General features: G+C 47.3%; 1 protein-coding gene across 2 annotated transcripts in view; it reads right to left on the bottom strand.

Annotated features, from left to right (window-relative positions):
- Positions 1-954: 954 nt before the first annotated feature.
- FCHSD2 (FCH and double SH3 domains 2) overlaps positions 955-23,354 on the bottom strand; it is a 146,854-nt gene continuing 124,454 nt past the window's right edge. For both annotated transcript variants that reach the window (XM_061351398.1, XM_061351399.1), the window contains 8 exons: positions 13,724-13,885; positions 8,712-8,846; positions 7,736-7,819; positions 6,220-6,397; positions 5,292-5,512; positions 4,135-4,264; positions 3,636-3,718; positions 955-1,789 (listed from right to left, as the gene is read on the bottom strand). In XM_061351398.1, the coding sequence (XP_061207382.1) occupies positions 1,706-1,789; positions 3,636-3,718; positions 4,135-4,264; positions 5,292-5,512; positions 6,220-6,397; positions 7,736-7,819; positions 8,712-8,846; positions 13,724-13,885 (1,077 nt within the window). In that variant the 3' untranslated portion in view covers positions 955-1,705. The remainder of the gene's footprint in view (positions 1,790-3,635; positions 3,719-4,134; positions 4,265-5,291; positions 5,513-6,219; positions 6,398-7,735; positions 7,820-8,711; positions 8,847-13,723; positions 13,886-23,354) is intronic.

Here is a 23,354-nt window from a genome sequence, read left to right as displayed (position 1 = left end):
AAAAACTTCTTTTTCTTCTTTAAACTTAAGAATAAGTTTGATAAAACACATAAAAAGACCTCAAACAGATCAACAGGACAAGAGGTGCAAAAGAACGACGCGTATGGGAAAGACTTCATTGGATAGGCACTGATCTCAGCACTGATCCATGACTGGGTTTCTTCAACCAGCTCCGCTCTAGGTTCGAGATCCCACTGGGAAAGGAGATTGGCAAACAGCCTGGGTTGGGATTGACAAGTATGTGCGAAGGGTATGGTAAAACCCAGTGAGGTGGGTTGCTTTTTTCTCTGTTTTCTGTAAATGCAGCCTCAAAAAATAGCCCTTGTTAATAAAGTAAAGGTAGAGAACATACTGGCTTAGGAAAGAAAATGAAGACACAAAAGCAACAGAACCCCTACAACAGCTGAGAAACCCCTGCCTTGGGATGATGCCTTTGATCTGATGGAGATTGCTGAAAATCATCGAGCTCATAAAGAAAACCCCTTTTCCTCCAGTTTTCCCCTCTCCTCCGACCATTTCAAGAACAAAAAGGTTCCTTTTTCAGAGATCTCATTCGAGAATTGGTTGGGAAGTTCTTTTACTCTCTATTTCTTGCCTATAAGAGCAATTGAAAACTGTGGTCTTGGCCACCACGGTGGCCTGAAGGCTTCACAGGAGCCAGAGGTTCTCCTGGCTCCCTGGCTTTGGCTAATGAATGGGTGTCCATGTGGGAATATGCTATAGGACCATCCAATGCCAAAACTAACTAATGCATGTAAATACTCTAAACGTAACTCCTAAGATGTTCTGATGCCAAAGATACACTGCTAACGATGGATAATAAAGCACACGGCAATAACTGGGAGAAGAGTGACCAAATACTTGGGCAACAAGAACCCAAACCATAAACCCCCCAAAATCTGCTAAGAAAAGAAAAAAAGAAGCTCAATTTCCAGATCTAGACAAAAACCTCACTTAACTTTTCTACCAGTTGGTTTATGCTATGGAACAAGATGTTGCTACTAATTCAGCACCTCCATATTAGATACTCTATTCCTAAATGTACTGCATAAATACGAATACGAAGGACGTAACAGCTGAACTGTTCATCATTGAAGAGGTGTGCATTAACGTATGGTCTGCATCAGTTTGCCTCATCTAGAAGATTCTTTGCCTGTTTCTTCCTTTCTGCAAGGGGATTGAAGAGGAGCCAGCCTCTGTTTATACTTCTTTCAGTTCCCTTTCTTTTCGTTCTGCAAATCTGATTAATCCCTAATCAGACAAAGTGAATGCTACTTGGAGAATTGACAATCTTTTAACACATTCCTATGGCAACAGTAATATACTGTACTAATGCACGTGGTCGAAGGACGTTATGACTAAGTTGCATGAAGGAGGCTCTTTCTCTTCAGCCTCCGTATAAAAACTGACCATCTTCAGCCAAGAGAGAAACCTGCTCCAAGGCAATCCTCTGCTCGCTGTTTGGCCTGTCTTGCTTTGTGCTAAGAGAGGAAGAATGATGTATATAAATCAAAGCAACAAACTCAAAAGGCACGAAAGAGTCATGACTGCGGGAAGGAGTCCACCAGGTCACTGCCACATAAAATCCTCCCTATCTCTTGTTCTAGTCAAAGTCTTCATCATGCAAAGGTGCCTAAAAACTGAGATTCGACCAAATATCACGTTTGGTCTTGATTGTAGCACTACTACTTAACTAGTCCCATCGTTACACCAGGGTGATTTCCACGTCCTCTATCTTCTCTGTGGTCCGGCGGTGATGCTGTGTTGGGGGTGGTGGAGCTGCTCGTACCTGAAACAGCCAGAACCAGCCTGTAACTATCAGAGTATTTCAGAGCTTGTATAGACTAAACCAGCAATTTTAGGCTCATACCTCCAGATGAAGCAAAGGTACAGGTTATATATGAAGATCAACAGAAGTACAGCAAGAAACCAGGTGAATTCAGGTCCAGTTATCCCCAGTTAAGCCATCAAGGCTCTCCTCTATAACTTGTCATTACTCTTAGGTGGTTTTCCTCCAGGATAACTAGCACTCCCAACAGTGAAGTATCCCACTTATTCTGCATGCACCCATGGATAATTCAGTACCTAAACCTGGGATACACTTTGGATCTTACATCAAATGCTGAAACCTGATGATGCCCTTGCCTGGAACTCACATGGACTGGGAGCTACAACAACGTCTTGTTGCATCTAAGTGGCTTATTGGTATTTACTCAATCCCTGACCTGAACAATACACACCTGAAATCTGATGCTATATTTACACTCTGCCACATCAATAAAGTTATTACTGCTCCTGACAGAGCTTATCTTAAGTGCTAACAGCATTGCAGGCAGGAGTTTTGGCACGTGATTGCAGAATACACTGGAATGACTTGCTATGGAAAACATAAATTGTGGAGCAATAACGTAATAAACTACACAGTATTTTCAAACCAGGCATATTTAAAATGCAAAACTAACAGAGATCCTTTCAATTAAGGCATGACACTGGAGTAATATCCTGAAAAGACACTAAACTGCAAGAAACTCATGAAATATAAAGCTATTACGTGGGAAAGCTGAATCAGCATCTTTTTGCAAGGGAACATGAAACTTCTCAATTGAATAGCTAAATGCTAAATGATGCAGCATTACCTCTGCCTTGTGGATAAAGGTAACTCACTGACTAGCTGGAATGATGAGGATATAACTTATGAATAGCCCAAAATGCTCTTTTTTGTGCAACTGTTGAGGATGCCAGGACAATACAACTGAATATGATTTGATTTAGGACTTTGAAACCATCCCAACCTTGATTTCGAAGTTAACCCTAGGAGATGGAGTTTGCAAGTCCTAAAGGGATTAAATTCTTCCTTTCCTTTTCACTCTCTTTTGAGGGAGCAAAGACAAAACAGAGTGTATAGATGTTATAATTCAGACCTTTAAATCCAAACCTCTCAAATCAAGGGGTTTGGAATGCAATGGAGTCCACACATTACCTCAGACTGCTGGCAAGCAGATGTGCCTGCTGGCACACTGGAGGAGGATTGTACAAATGATAGAATTAAATGGTTCTGGCATCTATTCACCCCCTTTTCTAGCTCTGTTCAGGGGTTATTCTATGTGTCAAGGCCAGAAATAACCTCCCAATGCCTGCAAAGGCACTCTGAGTTTATTGCCTACCACCTATTTTGCTCTCACTATAGATGTAATTTCCCCACAGGTTAGATTTCACAATCTACATGTCTCATGCAGAGACACAGAGGTATTACAACTCTAAAGGCAGAGGAGGAAGAGCAGCTTAGGTGAAGGAGAAGGGATGGGTAAGATTCAAGGGCATCTTTAAACACAATGAGGAAGTGCTTAAACAAGTGCAGCTTTGTTCTGTTCTGGCATTTACTTCATCTCAAAGAGCTCTTGTGTCCTCCAGCTTTTGGACACAGCTTTGGTGTTATCAAAGGGGAGTCAACAGACCTTCCCCTGCAGTCTTCATCTGAGATAACACGCTTTAATACATAGTAATTTTATCCCCAGAACACGGAGAGCCAGATCATCAGTGCTGCATCACCCCCCTGCTTTGAACACACCCATCCTGCTTCACCTAAACTTGGCTTTACACCTTCAAGAGAACATCAGTCTTTGGTTTTAACTCACAGGTCGCAGTTTTCCATAGGAACTTTCAGGAGGAACTCGTGGAGGCTGGGAGAATCCAGGGGACTCTGAGCTGAAGCTGTTTTCTGAAGGGGGAAGGAACAACCCATCAAAACCAAGCCCCTCAATGTCACTGAATGAACTTCAGGTGGCAAAAAAGCTTCTTCCCCCCCCCCACTATGAAACAGGACCATTCAAAATTAAACAGAGAATCATAGAATGGTTTGGGTTGGAAAGGACCTTAAGTTCATCCAGTTCCAACCCGTGCCATGGGCAGGGACACCTCACACTAAACCATGGCACCCAAGGCTCTGTCCAACCTGGCCTTGAACACTGCCAGGGATGGAGCATTCACAGCCTCCCTGGGCAACCCATTCCAGTGCCTCAGCACCCTCACAGTAAAGAACTTCTTCCTTAGATCCAACCTAAACTTCCCCTGTTTCACTTTTAACCCCTCAGCATCTTGCTGAACTGTTTCTTTGGCCATCCTCAGATCTCTTACCATTAGTTGAGGGTGATCTGGGGAAGTACTGAGAATCTCGTTTATCCGGACTGTGGTAGGGGCTAGTGGGAGGCTGGTCGTACAGGGGCAGCGGTGGAAGGGCATGGTTAGGCTTTGGAGTTGGGGATACCTGTGGGAAGAGGAGACAGGGGTTGCAGCAAACCTCACTCCTCAACAGCTTTTATCTACCCCTCCAGGCACAGCCAGTTGTCTTGACACATCCCTCCACTAGAACTGACACATCAGTACACAAGAGCTTTCACCTGGAGGTAAACTACGTGTTCAAAAGTGCTGTGAGGCAGGGTTTTGAGGAGGAAAACCAGGATATCCAACAGTGATTGCATGTGTGTTAAATCACAGGTTGCCACTGAGCAGAGATTTCCATCCTCTCCCAGGTAATTCAGACGCTGGGAAGGTCAGCTGCAAAGTCACTTGGCCAAGTGTGCCTCTCACACAAAAGCTTCAAGATTGTGAGTTTTATCATATGCATCATGTAAAAGTGAAGTTTTCATGGTCTGCCCCAATCAAAAGATAAAAGTAGCAGAGAAATTACCTTGTAGGGAAGACAAAAATCCAGTTTCTAGCCCAATTACACAGGAGAAAGTGTCTGATTTTCTAGTATTAAGAATAAAATATGAGGCTATTTTGGCAAAAATCACTGCAATTCACTTTTGACAGCACTCTGTCCTTCCAGACTGAGAGGATACAGAACAGACTTCAGTATGAAAACATCAAATGAGGGCTGAGAGAGACAGCTTGCATTTGATGTCTCAGTCAATGCCATAAATTCCTTACAGGAAGTAGACTGGGAATTTCCTCCTTGGCTTCATTCCCTTTCCACCCAAAAACTTGCCTTTATCCACAAATCCATTACACTTGCTAAAATACATCAGTTGGGCACTATTAGGTTGGGAAAGAAACCCAAAGTGAAGCACTCAGGGTTTGGGTTTTTCCTTTTAACCTGGTTCTGATTTGATTGTTTTTCCTTATATTGGTTCTGATTTATTTTGCTTGTATTATTTATGGGGTTTCTTTCTTAAACTGGTCCCAATTTGGGTTTTTTTCCCCTCCAGAAGCAGCAAAGCTTTGAGCATCGCAAACCCACCCTAACAAACTCATACCCCACGTTCAATCCAACCCCTCAACTCTTTACCTACCTGAATATCTCCAATCCACGGAGTCTCTCCGTTTTCTGAGGCCGTCAGCTCCTCAACTAACACTGATGGGAAGACCCCAACGCGCCCGTTGAATTCTCCTTCCCAAAAGCCATCATCATCCTGATTTTCCTTGTTCAAGATGCGGATGATGGCTCCTTCCGGAAAGGACAGCTCGTCATCCGTCTGGCCCTCGTAATCATAAAGTGCTTTCACAAAACACACTGAAGGATGGAAGAGAAAGAATAAAAGCATAATTGGCACAGGCATAAAAAACCCAACACTATACATACATTTAAGGTTGGACTTAATGATTTTAAAGGGGTTTTCCAAGCAACAGCATTCTATAATTGCTGAATCAAATGGTTTTGGATCCATGGAGACCTTAGAGCAGCTCCAGTGCCTAAAGGGGCTGCAGAAAAGCTGGAGAGGGGCTTGGGACAAGGGCCTGTAGGGCCAGGCCAAGGGGAATGGCTTGAACCTGCCCGAGGGGAGACTGAGCTGAGCTCTTAGGCAGAAGCTCTTCCCTGTGAGGGTGCTGAGGCGCAGGCACAGGGTGCCCAGAGAAGCTGTGGCTGCCCCATCCCTGGCAGTGCTCAAGGCCAGGTTGGACACAGGGGCTTGGAGCAAGCTGCTCCAGTGGAAGGGGTCCCTGCCTGTGGCAGGGGTTGGGACTGGATGAGCTTTGAGGTCCTTTCCAACACAAATCAGGCTGGGATTCTGATTCTGGTTTTCCTTAATTTTAGTTAATCTCAACTCTGAGAGACAGATAAATTATGCAGGTTTGATATGAGAGAGATAAATACTGAGAAGAGTTGTACTCAGAAACTGGTCAAACAGGAGACATTCTCATACGCAGCATCCAACCTCAACATGCAGAATCCTTTGAGAACGAGGTTGATACAGAGTTTAGTTTTTTATTGGTATTTACCACTGGAGTCTCCATTCAGGGTTCCTGAGACCAAGTCAGCCTCCGTGGAGTTATTTGAGGTGTGTGATCTGTTATCCAGTGCGGCGAGGGACTGCAGCATGCTCAGCAGACTGCTGGACGTTGGGAACTGCAGGTACTTCTCTGGCACATACCCCACATGACCCGCTTTATTCCGTGCCTGTGAAAAGAGGGGCATAAAATATTCTCTGCTTTAGCTTATGGCTCTGAAAAGAGTCCAAATGTTTCTCCTGTCCCGAGTTCTGCCTTTGAAAGTCACAGTGAAATTATTGAGAGCAGCCTGAGGAGAAGGACTTGGGGTGCTGAGTGAGGAGAAGCTCCCCATGACCCAGCTTCAGTGAGCGCTTGAGCCCAGAACCCCCCCCGTGTGCTGGGCTGCACCCCCAGAGCGTGAGCAGCAGCTCAGGGAGGGGATCCTGCCCCTCTGCTGTGTGAAGGGGAGACCCCCCCTGCAGCCCTGATCCAGCTCTGGGGCAGCAGCACAAGAGGGACGTGGAGCTGTTGGAGCGAGGCCAGAGGAGGCCATGGAGCTGCTGCGAGGGCTGGAGCAGCTCTGCTCTGGAGCCAGGCTGAGAGAGCTGGGCTGGGGCAGCCTGGAGAAGAGAAGGCTCCTGAAGGGGAGACCTGAGAGCAGCTCCAGTGCCTAAAGGGGCTGCAGGAAAGCTGGAGAGGGGCTTGGGACAAGGGCCTGTAGGGACAGGCCAAGGGGAATGGCTTGAACCTGCTCGAGGGGAGACTGAGCTGAGCTCTTAGGCAGACGCTCTTCCCTGGGTTGGAACTGAGCTCTAAGGTCTTTCCAACCCAAACCATTCTATTATGACTCTATGAACATGAGCCAGCAGTGTGCCCTTGCAGCCCAGAAAGCCAACTGTATCCTGGGCTGCATCAAAAGGAGTGTGACCAGCAGGTCGAAGGAGGTGATCCTGCCCCTCTGCTCTGTTCTCGTGAGATCTCACTTGCAGCACTGTGTACGGTTCTGGTGTCCTCAACATAAAAAGGACATGGAGCTGTTGGAACAAGTCCAGAGAAGGCCACGAGGATGCTCAGGGGCTGGAGCAGCTCCTGTATGGAGCCAGGCTGAGAACATTGGGGCTGTTGAGCCTGGAGGACAGAAGCTGCGTGGAGACCTCAGAGCAGCTTCCAGTGTCTGAAGGGGGCTACAAGGATGCTGGAGAGGGACTCTTCATCAGGGACTGCAGTGATAGGACAAGGGGTGATGGGTTCAGACTGAAACAGGGGAAGTTTAGATTGGAGATAAGGAAGAAGTTCTTTACTGTGAGGGTGCTGAGGCACTGGAATGGGTTGCCCAAGGAAGCTGTGAATGCTCCATCCCTGGCAGTGTTCAAAGCCAGGTTGGACAGAGCCTTGGGTGATATGGTTTAGAGCGAGGTGTCCCTGTCCACGGCAGGGGGGTTGGAACTGGGTGATCTTAAGGTCCTTTCCAACCCTAACTATTCTATGACTCTATGAAAAGAAAGCAATCTCAAAAAACCAATACCTTTACCCAGTCTTCCATATCTCCATCTTCAATAACCTCCAACACTTCATGTTCCTCTATGGTCAATTCATCTGGCTGAGAAGCCTGAAGTATATTACAAGAAGATTAGAAAATCAAGGTGTGCAGGCCAGGTAGTGTAAAGAACATTCTCATCCAGACTTTTGTTAAAGCTGATGTTGAAAATTCCATGATATAGCATAGTTTAAAACACAGTATAAGTGTTCTTCTACACATTTACTGATGCTCACAAGGCCCTGTTTCATTTAGGATAGACAGAAGCACCCTGAACAGCATCAGCATGTCAAACCCTATTTACTCTGGGATCTCTAATTACTCTGTACTCTAGCTCCACGTCTGCCACTGGCTTTGGCTCCACAGTGGTGTGATTTACAACTGACCTAGCAGTGCTAGCAGACGTAAACAGCTTGAATGCAGTTTGTCAGCAAAGCCTGAACTCATGAATGGTGGTTTCACTATTACAGGACAAAGAGGAGCTTTGTCATGCAGCCTGACACTGAGAAGGCATCTCTACTACAGCCCCAGCGGCTCAGCAACAGGAATTACAACAGGTTGGAACAGCAGACACGCAGCTGCTGGCCCTGAAGCCAGGCAGGGACATCTCTGCAAGCTGCAAATAGGGAACAGACGTCAGGACTGTGCTGAAGTGTAGTTTAAATGTGTTTCACAAGGGCATGGAATTTACTGCTGCAGATATTCACAACTAGGAGCTAGCTATATTTAATTACTGACTCACACTGACACCAGATGGGGCTTGGAGCAAGCTGCTCTAGTGGAAGGTGTCCCTGCCTATGGCAGGGGGTTGGAACTGGATGAGCTTTAAGGTCCTTTCAACCCAAACCAGTCTATTACTCTGTGGTGATCCTATTCAAGTCCCATAAGCACAGTTACATCTATTACGTTTGCTGCAGAATTCAGTTTTCTGATCAAATCAACACAAAAAAGGTAACTCACAAACCTTGTATGAATAAACAACTTTGCAGGTGAGAGGGTAATTCCTTAGAGTACCAGAAGGACTAGAACTACTGTCATCAAACACGTCCATGCTGTCTTCAAACTCTTCACCTTCTTCCTTCTCTGCATCAGCATTTCCCTGTTAAAACAAATGCAATTTGGCATCAGACCCTCAAATGAAAAGGGAATAACAATGGAAACGAATTGATCATTATCTTTCAGTGTGTTTTTTACTATTTATGATCATTCAAACTGGACAAAAAACCCAATGACTAAATAATATCCAACAGGATTCCCAAATAATGTGAGGAAAGTCATCAAATAAAGCAAATACAGGGAAAGAAAAGAGTAAGAGCTGCCACCATCTTTGCCTAACTCAGATGTATTCCCTCATTCAAGCACTGTGGATTTAAAAAGAAGCAGAGAAGACTTTGGAAGCTCCAGCCACACTGATGGGCAGTTATTTATTCCCTATAAGCTATAAACAGGGACTCACGTCCTTTAGAGATGCAATTTGAGAGGCACAGCAAAGAGTTGAATGGGAAAAGGAGTCACTGACGGAGAGATTCTGCTACTAAAGCTGAATGTGCTTGTGAGGAGGAGTCTGAAGTGAAGCCTCAATGGAAATACGTGGAAGTCACAAAAATAAGAGCTGAAGAGTTGAAAAGTCGGCTTCTCACTGGTGTGTTCTGCACAATGGGCTTGGGGCAAGAAGCAACAATCCTTAGAGAAAGAATCATTAAAAACTAAGGGTAAAAGCTGAAACAGAACCTTGAGACACTGGAAAAATCCAAGTGTCCATAAGGGTAGCTGGGGCAGCAGTGCCATGAGCTCTGCTTTGGCCTCCTGCCTGGATGACATCCTCAATGAACACTTTCCTCTCATGTGAAAGCAGGCCAGTCCTTCCAACCAAAGGCAACGCTGTGGGGTATTTGTATTTGCCATCTTCCCTTTATATATTCCTTTAGATTGGGGAGTGCATTTGGTATTCCTCACGGAGGGCTCATAAATCAGCACAAAGTTAGGCTGAGACTAAAGGCAGCCTCCCTAAACCAGGTGATGCTGTACCTTTGCTTTGAAGCATCTTTGCTCTTCTAGACCTGGGCTGGAAAAGCATAAAACTTCACCATTTCCCAACTCAGATGAATCTGTAATGTTTCAGTTTTTAGACTAAAATCTGGTCCTTCAGATGATTATTTTCCCCTCACATTTTCAATGAGGCCTTTAGTGACATGGTTTAGTGATGGACTTGGCAATGCTGGGTAAAGGCTGGACTTGAAGTTCTTTTCCAACCTATCTGATCCTATGATTCAGGCTTGATTTGTTGCTACTTGAATGTGTTGATGGATGCTGCTGTAACAGCAAATCTCTGCTTTGATGTATTCCCAACTAAGCAGAAAACTATGGCAAATGTAAGGTTTCCCTCTCTGGTTTCTAACTGCCTTTTGCTGTGCATGGTCTATGTCCCAGCAGCAGGAGCTGATCCAGCTGACAGCCACAAGAAACATCATGGAAACGAGTGTATCGTGTCTAGAAAGAGTCTTTCAGAAAACATCTGCTCCTGGTTTCCTAACACGAGGCAGAAAATGACATTTTCATTTTCAGTGTGGGGGCTGCTCAACCTCCTTGAATGGATTTGTTTGCATAGAGGGAAAGCAGCATCAATGACACAGAAAATGAAGCAGCTTGTTTCCTAAAACTCATCTTTCAACACATTAGTGATGAAAGACAGCACAGGCAAAGAATAAATACATGAGACAGTTACACTGAAGGTATGAGACAGCACAGACAAGAATAAATGAAGGTAGAAAGTGATGAGATAGTTTGATTATACATATGAAAAAAGGTATGAAAACGTATATAAGATCAAGATCATCATACACACACACACACACACATATATATATGGACTTAAAGGTCTTTTCTAGCCTACATGATTCTATGATCCTATAATTGCTGCTGACACAGATGATTTTAGCTCCAGGGAGACCTTAGAGCAGCTCCAGTGCCTAAAGGGGCTGCAGGAAACCTGGAGAGGGGCTTGGGACAAGGGCCTGTAGGGCCAGGCCAAGGGGAATCATAGAATCATAGAATAGTTAGGGTTGGAAAGGACCTTAAGATCATCCAGTTCCAACCCCCCTGCCATGGGCAGGGACACCTCGCTCTAAACCATATTACCCAAGACCTCGTCCAACCTGGCCTTGAACACTGCCAGGGATGGAGCATTCACAACCTCCCTGGACAACCCATTCCAGTGCCTCAGCACCCTCACAGGAAAGAATTTCCTCCTTATATCCAATCTAAACTTCCCCTGTTTAAGTTTTAACCCATTACCCCTTGTCCTATCACTGCAGTCCCTAATGAAGAGTCCATCCCCAGCATCCCTATAGGCCCCCTTCAGACACTGGAAGCTGCTCTGAGGTCTCCACGCAGCTTCTCTTCTCCAGGCTCAACAGCCCCAGTGTTCTCAGCCTGGCTCCATACAGGAGCTGCTCCAGCCCCTGAGCATCCTCGTGGCTTCCTCTGGACTTGCTCCAACAGATCCATGTCCTTTTTATGTTGAGGACACCAGAACTGCACCCAGTGCTGCAAGTGAGGTCTCACGAGAGCAGAATAAAGGGGCAGGATCACCTCGTTCGCCCTGCTGGTCACGCTCCTTTTGATGCAGCCCAAGAATGGCTTGAACCTGCTTGAGGGGAGACTGAGCTGAGCTCTTAGGCAGAAGCTCTTCCCTGTGAGGGTGCTGAGGCGCTGGCACAGGGTGCCCAGAGAAGCTGTGGCTGCCCCATCCCTGGCAGTGTTCAAGGCCAGGTTGGACACAGGGGCTTGGAGCAAGCTGCTCCAGTGGAAGGGGTTGGAGCTGGAGGAGCTTTAAGGTCCCTTGAACCCAAACCAGTCTGTGGATCTATGATTCTATCACAAAATCACCCCACTGGAGAGGGAATGGGATATCAACTTCTTCAGCTCATTACATTACTGTAGTAATGCAGGCATTGACCTTCCTTTCTCCTTTTCACTGTTTACAAGGAAATACATGGAGAGCTTTGCTGAACAAACTCTCTTGGCCAGCACTGGATCAAAGAGCAAGAGCTGGGTACCACATACAGGAGGGGGGTTCCTGGTTTCTGAGCAGTGAACACTGCTCCCTCTTCAAGGCTGAAGTGAAACTGCTGCTTGTGACACGCTGCAGTAATTCCTCTAATAACTGCAAGCAGCGTAATTCTGGTCTTTGGCCTTCTCAGAATTCCATCTCCTGCTGTCCCCAGCTGCCTGCCAAGGTCAACAGCATCCTTGGTTTCACACAGGAGCATACGTCAGTGTCAAAGGGGAAAAGAAGGCTCAGAGTTTAGCCTCCCACTCTGTGGCATCTGCTGGCTCACCAGGGACTAGCGCAGGGCTTGGCTCCAGGGCTGGCTCTTGGCATGTGTGATGAGACAGAGAACAAGGCAATGGGCACATTCCAACGTGCACGAGGGGAAGTGAAGGAGGTGGAGTACAAGAAGAAAGGGGAAAAAGGCACTATTGAACAGAGCTATGTAACATCTCCTCATGTAGAAAGGATCTGAAAGGAATCTCAGCACAAGAACTCCTTTGGGATTTGGGAAGACTGGAGCATGGATCTGCATACTACAGCTTTAATCTCTAATTATACCACTAACCATGGGAATAAAGCAGAGACAGACTACACTGAGGAGTGCCTACAACAACCTTTCCTGCATATCACTGTCACTGTGTGTGAGTTCTGTACAGGGTCCCTGGAGAAACATCCCAACAGCCTCAAGACAGCACAGAGAGGATTTGGGAAGCATGTGCTCAGACTCCATTCAGTGCCCACTTCTTTGAGCTAAAGCTGACATAGATGATAACACCTCTACATCCAAACCCCCTTTTTCCCTCTATGTCTTTGCCACCATTACCAAGAAGACACCAAAGAAACATGGGAATGAGCAGGAATTTGTGTGTGCAGATTCCACATTCTTGCTGAAAGGGAGATGTTTCTTTTAGGTGGGCAGCAAAAGGAAGCAAATCATCTGCAGTGCAAAGAAAAACCACATCCCTGCTCCCCCTGCAAGTTCTGCTCTCCAGAAGACACATTCTGGGTGTCCAAAGATGAAGATTAATCTGAAGGGGAGATAAAGTATAAATGAAGTAGTTTTAACCCGGTATGAAGGCTATAGTTAGGAAAGTATCCACATGAAAACCAAGACTTTGCAAAAGCCTCTGAATTTTGTTAAATATTAAAAGTATGAAAACCAGAAAAGTTAAGATTTATTTGAGGCAAATTGACCAAACCTTCAGGAATTTTATTTTGCTTGGTTACTGGTGAAGAGGAACACATGGGTTTGGTTCTAGTGCCAAAGGTGACAGCTCAGCATCGCCGGCCATGGAAGGGATGAGAGAAAATAAATGTATTGTGAGGTCTTACAGCAGTTTCTCTTCTCCTTGTTGGTACTGGCAGCTCCAGAGGAGGCCATGGAGCTGCTGCGAGGGCTGGAGCAGCTCTGCTCTGGAGCCAGGCTGAGAGAGCTGGGCTGGGGCAGCCTGGAGAAGAGAAGGCTCCTGAAGGGGAGACCTTAGAGCAGCTCCAGTGCCTAAAGGGGCTGCAGGAAAGCTGGAGAGGGGCTTGGGACAAGGGCCTGTAGGGCCAGGCCAAGGGGAATGGCTTGAACCTGCCCGAGGGGAGACTGAGCTGAGCTCTTAGGCAGAAGCTCTTCCCTGTGAGGGTGCTGAGGCGCTGGCACAGGGTGCCCAGAGAAGCTGTGGCTGCCCCATCCCTGGCAGTGCTCAAGGCCAGGTTGGACACAGGGGCTTGGAGCAAGCTGCTCCAGTGGAAGGGGTCCCTGCCCGTGGAAGGGGTTGGGGCTGGAGGAGCTTTAAGGTCCCTTCCAACCCAAACCCTTCCTTGATTCAATGATTTATGATGAATTTGGGGGTTTATTCAATATTAAGTTAGGAATTGCAACTAGGAAAGAGCCACATGGAACCAAGGTGAGGTTGAGAGTATGGAGGCCATACCAGGTGTGAAGAGCCATTGTTGGTCACTGAGGGCAGGCTGGCCCAGCGCTCGTTTTCCAGTTCTTCCATCACTTGGTTCATGGCGCTCTTCAGCCACGTATCCACGGACACCCCGATCTGCTTCAGCAGGTCCAGACGAGCCTCTGCTTTCAGCTTTATTATCTGAGGAAACACACAGACACCAGTCAGAGCCCTCTCAAGATCCCAATGTGTTATTGCCTCATCCTCACATCACTTGTTTGGCTCTTCATTTCCTTGCCTGCAGGAATAGGGAGTGAGCCAAGAGACAGGGGATGGTGTTGTAGAGATGTAAAAGCACAGGCACAGCCACCTTCACCAGTGGGAGCTGGAGGATCCCACAGGTCCCTTCCAACCCAAATCATTCTATGATTCCATGAAAATAGCATCTATTAGTTCATGCTGAGTTTCTACTCCCATGTTCTAGTGGTTGGTTTAGTGCTGATCATTTCCAAAGGGCAAGAAAGCAGACAAATCCCCACATTTCACAGGGCTTTTAAAATCAGGGATACCCTGGACTTCAGCCCTCTTTCAGCTGGTGACTAAACTGCCTATCATAGAATCATAGAATGGTTTGGGTTGGAAAGGACCTGAAGAACATCCAGTTCCAACCCCTCGCCGTGGGCTATGATACGCAAGGAAACCCAATGTGATACACACACCCAGCACCCCCAAAATGTGGCTCTTTTCCACCAGCACTTCCCAGAGATCACAGGAAGCTCATTCGTTATGGAAACAAGAGTATTATAGTAATTCCAGAATGAAGTCTCCCATTGCAATGAACAGCTCCATGAGTTTTGTCTCTGGAACGGAAGGAAAATGCAGGTTTTCTGACAGCTGGGTGCGCTTCAGCATCCTGGCATGCTCCTGTGGTGCTGGAGCCAAGGCTTTCCCTAACTTATGGCAAACCACCACCCTGATCCAAATTATTATCAGCCTAAAGAGGAGGAAGGGCAAGGGTAGCATGAAGAAATCCAGGAGTAAAAGAGAAGAAAAGCAGAATTCCAAACAGCAATTAAGGAAGTGGGGGGCAAACATAGGAATAAAATCGAGGTTATTTATGACCATTGTCATCATGATCATCACCCTGTTGTTCCTCCTCCTCCTCCTCTTGCACTTGCTCACCAGAGGAACAAAAACCAAGTGATTTAGTCCTTTAGTGAGTCACTGATGGAGGCAACCACAGGAACCCACTGAACCACCCTTGAGCCTTCCCTGCATTTCCTTTCACAGTGTTCTTCCTTCTTAGCATGTTACTGAGCAAGCAGGGAAGTTTCATGCCCTTCCTCACCCTTCCAGCCCCTTCCACAGGGATCAGAGGCACTTTACTACTGCATTGCTACCTGCAGTGACCCATCAAGTTAACAGCACTGTGAAACCAAGCAAACTCACCTAAGATAGGTGGGTCTAAAGCAGAAATTAGAGGGGAAGTGCTGCTTCTCTAGTGCCTGAAGCACAGTAGACTATGTAGGGGATGTGTACAGTGGGTTTGATGGATGGACCACTCGTGGATAAGGAACTGGATGGCTGCACTCAAAGAGTTGTGGTCAACGGCTCGATGTCCAAGTGGAGACCAGTGATGTCTTGGTGAAGGGTTGGTGTTGGGACTGATCCTGTTCAACATATTTGTTGGTGCCATGGACAGTGGGATCCAGCACCCTCAGCAGGTCTGCTGATGCCACCGAGCTGTGTGGTGCGGTGACACTGGAGGGAGGGGATGGGATCCAGAGGGACCTGGACAGGATGGAGAGGTGGGACTGTATGAACCTCATGGAGTTCAACCAAGCCAAGGGCAAGGTCCTGCCCCTGGGTCAGGGAAATCCCAGCACAAACACAGGATGGGGGATACCGGATGGAGCAGCCTGAGGAGAAGGACTTGGGGTGCTGGGTGAGGAGAAGCTCCCCATGACCTGGCCCAGAACCCCCCCATGTGCTGGGCTGCACCCCAAGAGCGTGAGCAGCAGCTCAGGGAGGGGATCCTGCCCCTCTGCTGTGCTATGGGGAGACCCCCCCTGCAGCCCTGCTCCAGCTCTGGGGCAGCAGCACAGGAGGGACGTGGAGCTGCTGGAACCCAACCCTTCCATGACTGTGAATTCAAACACCAATTGGTGTTACACAGATTTTCCTCCCTCTCAACTCACATTCTTACTCTGTACAAAAGCTTGTCTGAGGTGAACTGACAGCGGTGGTTTTCTTGTTTTCGACATGCTCCTGCACTTCAAGATCACCTCTCTATTACGAAGATAAGTCAGAAAATGAACGACTATAACCTTCATTCAGGCAAACCCTGAAACATGGATCTGTTTTCATTTGAAAGCTGTCTGCAAGGATGTCTTTAAACCTGTTTCAAACAATAAAACTACTTTTGAGGGCATTGCTTTTAATTCCCTTTAGAAGACAGGTGATTCTTTAAAGCAGTAAGTTTTTAGAGTGGAATTTGTCACTTAAAAGGTATCTCCCTATGGGCACTGGTGCATGCATGCACTCCCCCATATAATTAGGTACAGAGACTCAAGGAATGGATGAGCTTGGGAAGTATTTCCCATGGGAAAAGCCAAAGCCACTTAGCCAAGTGAAGTTCTCACTTCTCACAAATGGTCTTCAGGTGAATGATTAATGTGAGCTGTGAATACTGTTCACAGAGCTGAGAAAAAGAGGAGAAGGAGTAAAATACAGTTATCTGCATCACAGTACAGCAGCCGAGATTCAGAGAACACTGCTTCAGAATGAGTACAAAGGCCAAAGATGGAGCCACACATCAGCATCCCCATCTGAAAGGCAGATCCTTCCAACTCAGTTGCAGCATCAAGTGGACACATCATCCTTTCCTTGTGCTTGTTTTGTGGGACTCTCATAGATGGACTTCATGCAGCTCAACATAAGTCATTTGTTCTAGCTTGTAAAGAGAAACTCCCTGTTTTAGAATATTACTAAGCTGAGCTGCCTCCGTGTATGCATCTGCTTGTGCAGTAAGGTGCCATCTCCTAATTCATCTTTGTATTCTGACATTATTGGAGCAAGTCCAGAGGAGGCCACGAGGATGCTCAGGGGCTGGAGCAGCTCCTGTATGGAGCCAGGCTGAGAACATTGGGGCTGTTGAGCCTGGAGAAGAGAAGCTGCGTGGAGACCTCAGAGCAGCTTCCAGTGTCTGAAGGGGGCTGCAAGGATGCTGGGGAGGGACTCTTCATTAGGGACTGTAGTGATAGGACAAGGGGTGATGGGTTCACACTGAAACAGGGGAAGTTCAGGTTGGAGATAAGGCAGAAGTTCTTTACTGTGATGGTGCTGAGGCACTGGCACAGGGTGCCATGGTTTAGTGTGAGGTGTCCCTGCCCATGGGAGGGGGTTGGAACTGGATGAGCTTAAGGTCCCTTCCAACCCAAACTATTCTATGATACTACATTACAAGGACTTTCCATGTGCCTTCCCCAGGACAGGACCAGCCTCGCTGCGTTCCTGTCTTACCTCATTATGCAATTCCCAATTAGGCTGAGTTACACAACAGCACCAACCATCAGCCCAGGCATGCCATAAACATCTGTACTTCGTGTTAGTACCCTGTTGTAAAGCGTGCTGTTTGTACTAAGTTGTTAACTACAATAAACAAGCTGCTCCAAGATCCCTGACTGGACTTGCAAAGCATCAGACAGGAGTTTGCAATCCAAGGTACCAAGCCAATCCAAGGAATTAACCCCCCCCTCTATCTACACATAGTAGCCTTCATATTTAACAAATGTTTGTTCCAAACCACAACTGTTTTGACTTTCATTCCACTGCAGACAAGCCATAAAACTACTTCACAGCGTTAGGTCAGGCCTGCACTTGAAAGATGTTGAACACTATTTACAAGCATACATATATATTGTAACCTAAATAATACTGCTGGTAGACCAGGATTAACAGCTTCCTACCTATAAGAATGCAAGAAACCCCAACTAGACAGTAGTATAACTTCATTCTCACATAGGAACAGTTAAGTATGGATTTAATACACTCTATTTGCTGCTGGTCAGGCCACCCCTGGAATGCTGTGCTTAGGTTTGGTCCTGCTCTACAAAAGGATGTGGCTGGGCTGGAGAGGGGCCAGAGAAGGGCCACAAGGATGCTCCAAGGGCTGGGCAGCAGTGAGGAAAGGCTGAGAGAGCTGGGACTGTTCAGCTGGAGAAGAGAAGGCACAGGGAGACCTGATCCATGTGCCAGAGGTAAAGGGGGGCTGCAGGGAAGATGGAGACTCCCTTTGGACAAGGAGTCCCATGGGAAAGCCCAGGGGTGATGGGCACAAGTTACTGCTGGGAGATTCCCAATGGACACAAGAGGAAAACTTTCCCAATGAGAACACTTGGCCATTGGAATAATGTCCCCATGGAAGTGGTGACTCCCCAGTGCTGGACACTGTTAAGATGGGGCTGCACAGGGTGCTGGGCATCCAGTCTGGGTCAGGCTGTGCCTGGAAAGGTTGGAGCAGATGATCCTTAAGGTCCCTCAAGCTGGGAATCCATGAATCTATGATTAAAACTACAAGCCCTTCACTCAGCTCTCACTATGTCTAAATTAGCTGAGTTTGATGCTTTCCTTATGCCAGAATAAAATGTTCAGAGGGAAACAAGGGACCACCCAGAGGAGATGCTGGTGTTTTCACCACCATCAGGTCACCCAAGAAGCTTTTATCTAAGTAAACCCAAGCACAAGGTAGAGTCTTCCCTTTGCAAGGTGAGGTTTATGCAATGGAGTTGTGACTTCAGCAAGAGGGACCCACAAAAATGCCAACTCCAGCTTGCCCAGTCTATGGGTTTCTGAGGTGGGAAGGGAGCCAGGAAGTGCTGCATTGAGATGGGAAGAGACACGGTGTACTCTGGGACACACCACAGCTTTGCATTACAATGTAAAACCACACACTGCTTACAGGACCCTTAGGAGAGGATGCACACGCTCTCAAAGCCTTGTTCCCTCATAATATATTGCAAATAAGAACTAAATAAGGCTTTATCCCTTGATTTTTCCCTCTCAACCAAACAGCCTCCAGCAGCCCCACGTGCCATGCTTCCTGATGGAGTGACCTCCACTGCCAGAAGCTCATAGACTTGCAAACAGGACCACAGAATGAACTAGCTTGGAAAAGACTTTGAAGATGATCAAGTCCAACATGTTAAGTCAAGTCAGCACTTCCATTCCCAGCAGTATTAAGCATCTCCAGGAAGGCAGCTGTGTTTCGAAAGCTCAGGAATGCTGGAATTCCAGAATCTGGGTGCTGCCGAAATCTCACTGTTACTAAGCCTCACTGTAGGACAAATATTTTCCTATTTAATAGTGAAATTCCTATTTACAGCTCCTATTTACCCATTCCTGTTTCATTGCTAAGGACTTAACACTGATGGAAAACGCCTCAGCCACCCACAGAATTGACAGTGTTCTGGGTGGCTCCTGCTCTTCTACTGCCTTAGCTGATGGGAGGTTATAAGCAGATGAAAAGGAAACCCCCCAGTCTCTTCAAAGATATAAATGCTGTTATCTATTTCCCACATACCTATGCTTGCTCTACATGGGAGAAGGAATAGCTTTGTTTATTTACTGTTCCAGGCTTCATTAAGCAAAGGCTTTAGACCTACAGCTTGCACAACTCCTTTGGAAGTCCTGCAAACCAAACCCAGCAAGAACGCATGACATAGCTGGTCTGTTCCCAGAGAGAAAAGGGCCTCCAAGAAACCAAGGGTTTGTTCACATCCCACAAACACCTCATTACAAGCCTTTTAAAGTCAGTTATAAAAGCATTGGGCTAAAAAGCAAGCAGAGAAATCCAGCAAAGCTCAGCTAACGTGGCCCCTTCAGTGCTCCCGGTGAGGATTGTTAAGGTCAGTGTTCAATGGGTTCTTCCTGAAAAGAGGGTTCCTTTATTTCCCATGATTTTTCAAGGTGCAGACCATAACCAGGACCAACATGTGCCCAAAGAGAGAGTGCATCTCTCCCTGCTGCATGTTCCCTGGGCTTTTGGATCTGGAATAAAGCCACTTGAACGCCACTGCCCTGCCCACTTTTCCATAGAATCCCAGACTGGTTTGGGTGGAAGGGACCTTAAAGCTCATCCAGCTCCAACCCCTGCCACGGGCAGGGACCCCTTCCACTGGAGCAGCTTGCTCCAAGCCCCTGTGTCCAACCTGGCCTTGAGCACTGCCAGGGATGGGGCAGCCACAGCTTCTCTGGGCACCCTGTGCCAGCGCCTCAGCACCCTCACAGGGAAGAGCTTCTGCCTAAGAGCTCAGCTCAGTCTCCCCTCGGGCAGGTTCAAGCCATTCCCCTTGGCCTGGCCCTACAGGCCCTTGTCCCAAGCCCCTCTCCAGCTTTCCTGCAGCCCCTTTAGGCACTGGAGCTGCTCTCAGGTCTCCCCTTCACACAGCAGAGGGGCAGGATCCCCTCCCTGAGCTGCTGCTCACGTTCTGGGGGTGCAGCCCAGCACATGGGGGGGGTTCTGGGCTCAAGCGCTCACTGAAGCCAGGTCATGGGGAGCTTTTCTCTGAAAGAACTCAGATTTATTTCTTTTAGACAAGGGTCACATTTATAAGCATGTTCAGATATTAAAACCACATTAAATTAGGATTATAAGTAGATCTAAACCATCTTTTCTGAGAAATACATTATTTCACTGCAGTGTTTTTCTAGTGGCAAGAACATAACCATTAAGTGGGTCAGCAAGGCTCATTTGGCAAACTGTTTTACCTAAGAAGAAAGGAACATGGAAAGGTTCTGGCAAAACGTTCTGAAAAGATATTATCATTCTTTTTATTCCATTTAGAAACATTCTCACTTAAATTCTCAGCTCCTTAAGATTAAAAATGTATTAAAATGAAATCATTCCCTTAAAGAAAAATACCGTATCCTTCAAATTTGGGGTGAGCAGAAGTATTTCCTCAGTGACAGAAGGAACTACCAGTCCAGTAAAAACAAGCATTGGAATGCCAAAAATGCCTCAGAAGGCAATGCAAGCCCCCTGGTGCAAACCGGTTTTAAATCACAGCTCAGTGCTATTCCAGTAGGGATGCATTAAATAATCCATGAAATTCAGTGCCTTGTGGATGTTTGGGTGATGCCAAACCCACCCCAGTTCAAAAGATAAATTCAATCCAACACAGCTCACCTAAAACTTTGATGCCTGAGGCACAAACCTGAGCTCAGCCTTGGCACGGGAGACCTGCAGTGATTTGAGTTGTGCAGTGTTTGACTGCAGTACTGTAAATCCAGGCCATAGGATGCCAGAACAAAGCAGCAGTTAAGGATGTTCTTTCTGCTCCAACCTGTGTTTGCTTTGTCTTCTCTACAGCCAAGAGAAAATCACTTACCTCTGGGCTGCAGGGGAAGCTCAGTCACTGCTTGTGACTGCAGCGAGTCTGGCAACAGCCTGGAACCAACTGATGTATGAACTCATCAGGTTGGGACCAAATCACAGGAAGCTGAGAGAGCTGGGCTGGGGCAGCCTGGAGAAGAGAAGGCTCCTGGAGGGGAGACCTGAGAGCAGCTCCAGTGACTAAAGGGGCTGCAGGAAAGCTGGAGAGGGGCTTGGGACAAGGGCCTGTAGGGACAGGGCAAGGGGAATGGCTTGAACCTGCCCGAGGGGAGACTGAGCTGAGCTCTTAGGCAGAAGCTCTTCCCTGTGAGGGTGCTGAGGCGCTGGCACAGGGTGCCCAGAGAAGCTGTGGCTGCCCCATCCCTGGCAGTGCTCAAGGCCAGGTTGGACACAGGGGCTTGGAGCAAGCTGCTCCAGTGGAAGGGGTCCCTGCCAGTGGCAGGGGTTGGAACTGGATGAACTTTGAGCCTTTCCAACCCAAACCAGTCTGATTCCATGATAATCCCCAAACCCAACACTTTTTGTGCACCAACAAGGGAATTAGCTAATAAATGACGCTTTTCAACACTTTGGGGTTTTAAGTGGGAGGATGGGCAGCAAGGTTCGACACATATTACAGCAAACTCAGTTAATTTATATGCTAAATATTCCACATGGAGCGAAATCAAACGAGTCTGTTGGGGTGAAGCAAACAGGAAATGAAACACTGACACAGATAACGTGTCTCAAAAGGGAATGCCAAGGTTAAGAAAGCAGAGGTGCAGCTGTTCATGGAGAAGAGCCCACCTGCATAGCTCCAGCCCACCTGGCTGAGTCTGACCAAGCCCAAGCATACAGAAACATCAGAAATCCCTAAACACAGAAAGCAGTTGGTTGGGAAGGAGATGGAGAGTAGAGAAGAGCAGTACTGAAGCATTTAGGGTTTAAGAAGTTGTTCCCACTCTACTGGTAATGGGATTGAATATAAAGTACCCAAATTCTAGGCAGAGAATGAAATGTACATAAAATATACGTACCCAAACCTAAAACTCATCAGGTTTGCTGATGCCACCGAGCTGTGTGGTGCAGTGACACTGGAGGGAAGGGATGGGATCCAGAGGGACCTGGACAGGCTGGAGAGGTGGGACCATATGAACCTCATGGAGCTCAACCAGGCCAAGGGCAAGGTCCTGCCCCTGGGGCACAGCAATCCCAGCACAAACACAGGATGGGGGAGATGGGATGGAGCAGGTTGAGGAGAAGGGCTTGGGGTGCTGGGTGAGGAGAAGCTCCCCATGACCTGGTTTCAGTGAGCGCTTGAGTCCAGAACCCCCCTCATGTGCTGGGCTGCACCCCCAGAGCGTGAGCAGCAGCTCAGGGAGGGGATCCTGCCCCTCTGCTGTGTGAAGGGGAGACCCCCCCTGCAGCCCTGATCCAGCTCTGGGGCAGCAGCACAAGAGGGACGTGGAGCTGTTGGAGCGAGGCCATAGGAGGCCGTGGAGCTGCTGCGAGGGCTGGAGCAGCTCTGCTCTGGAGCCAGGCTGAGAGAGCTGGGCTGGGGCAGCCTGGAGAAGGCCCTTGTAAAAAGCCCTTCTCCAGCCTAAAATGCTTCTTTAGGCACTGGAAGTTGCTCCATGGTCTCACTGAAGCCTTCTCTCCATGTTCAGTGATTGGATATGGCTATCTGATGAAGTACAAAGACTTACACATCTTTGTAACACCACAGACTGATGATGTCCCTCTCACCAACGACATTCTCTCCTCACTAAACTGCTTTTTACCTTAAGAGTTGAACATCCCCAACCTGTGGACTTCGGTGGCATTTTTCCAGGCTATTCCCAGCCTTCTTAGCCGGAAAGATGAACGGCTCCAACAGCTCTCATATGGAGAAGGCAATCTGTTTACCCAGCACAGCTCTCCCAAGCATATGTTTCCAGAGCAAAGCCATAGAGAGCAGCAAGTGACATTTCACATATTCAGCTTTCTGGGGGTTGGCAGCCTTATTCCATGCCATGGAGCATATGGAATTAGCTTTTCTCACATTGCTTAGGAGCAGAGGACAGCACTCTTGAAGTGTTCAACTGGAGGAACATGTAACAGGCTGAAACGTAGCTATGTCCACTTGAGATGAGGTAGGACCACATGCAGCACATGATTAATAGATTACATCCTAAGATAGAACAGGAGCCCAGCCAGCAAACACAACTGTTATCACAGCAGAGTGATAAATATTCATAGCCAAATACAAAGGGAGGGAGAAAACAGCCCTCCTCTTACAATTAAAAATGGACCTAAGCT

Source organism: Neopsephotus bourkii, unplaced genomic scaffold (genome assembly GCF_033783945.1).
Source record: "Neopsephotus bourkii isolate Nb327-2 ecotype Australia unplaced genomic scaffold, CSIRO-AGI_Nbou_v1 NB_580, whole genome shotgun sequence".
Taxonomy (NCBI): Eukaryota; Metazoa; Chordata; class Aves; order Psittaciformes; family Psittacidae; genus Neopsephotus; species Neopsephotus bourkii.
The sequence above is the reverse complement of the archived record's forward strand: the minus strand, read 5'-3'. Positions and strand labels throughout refer to the sequence as shown.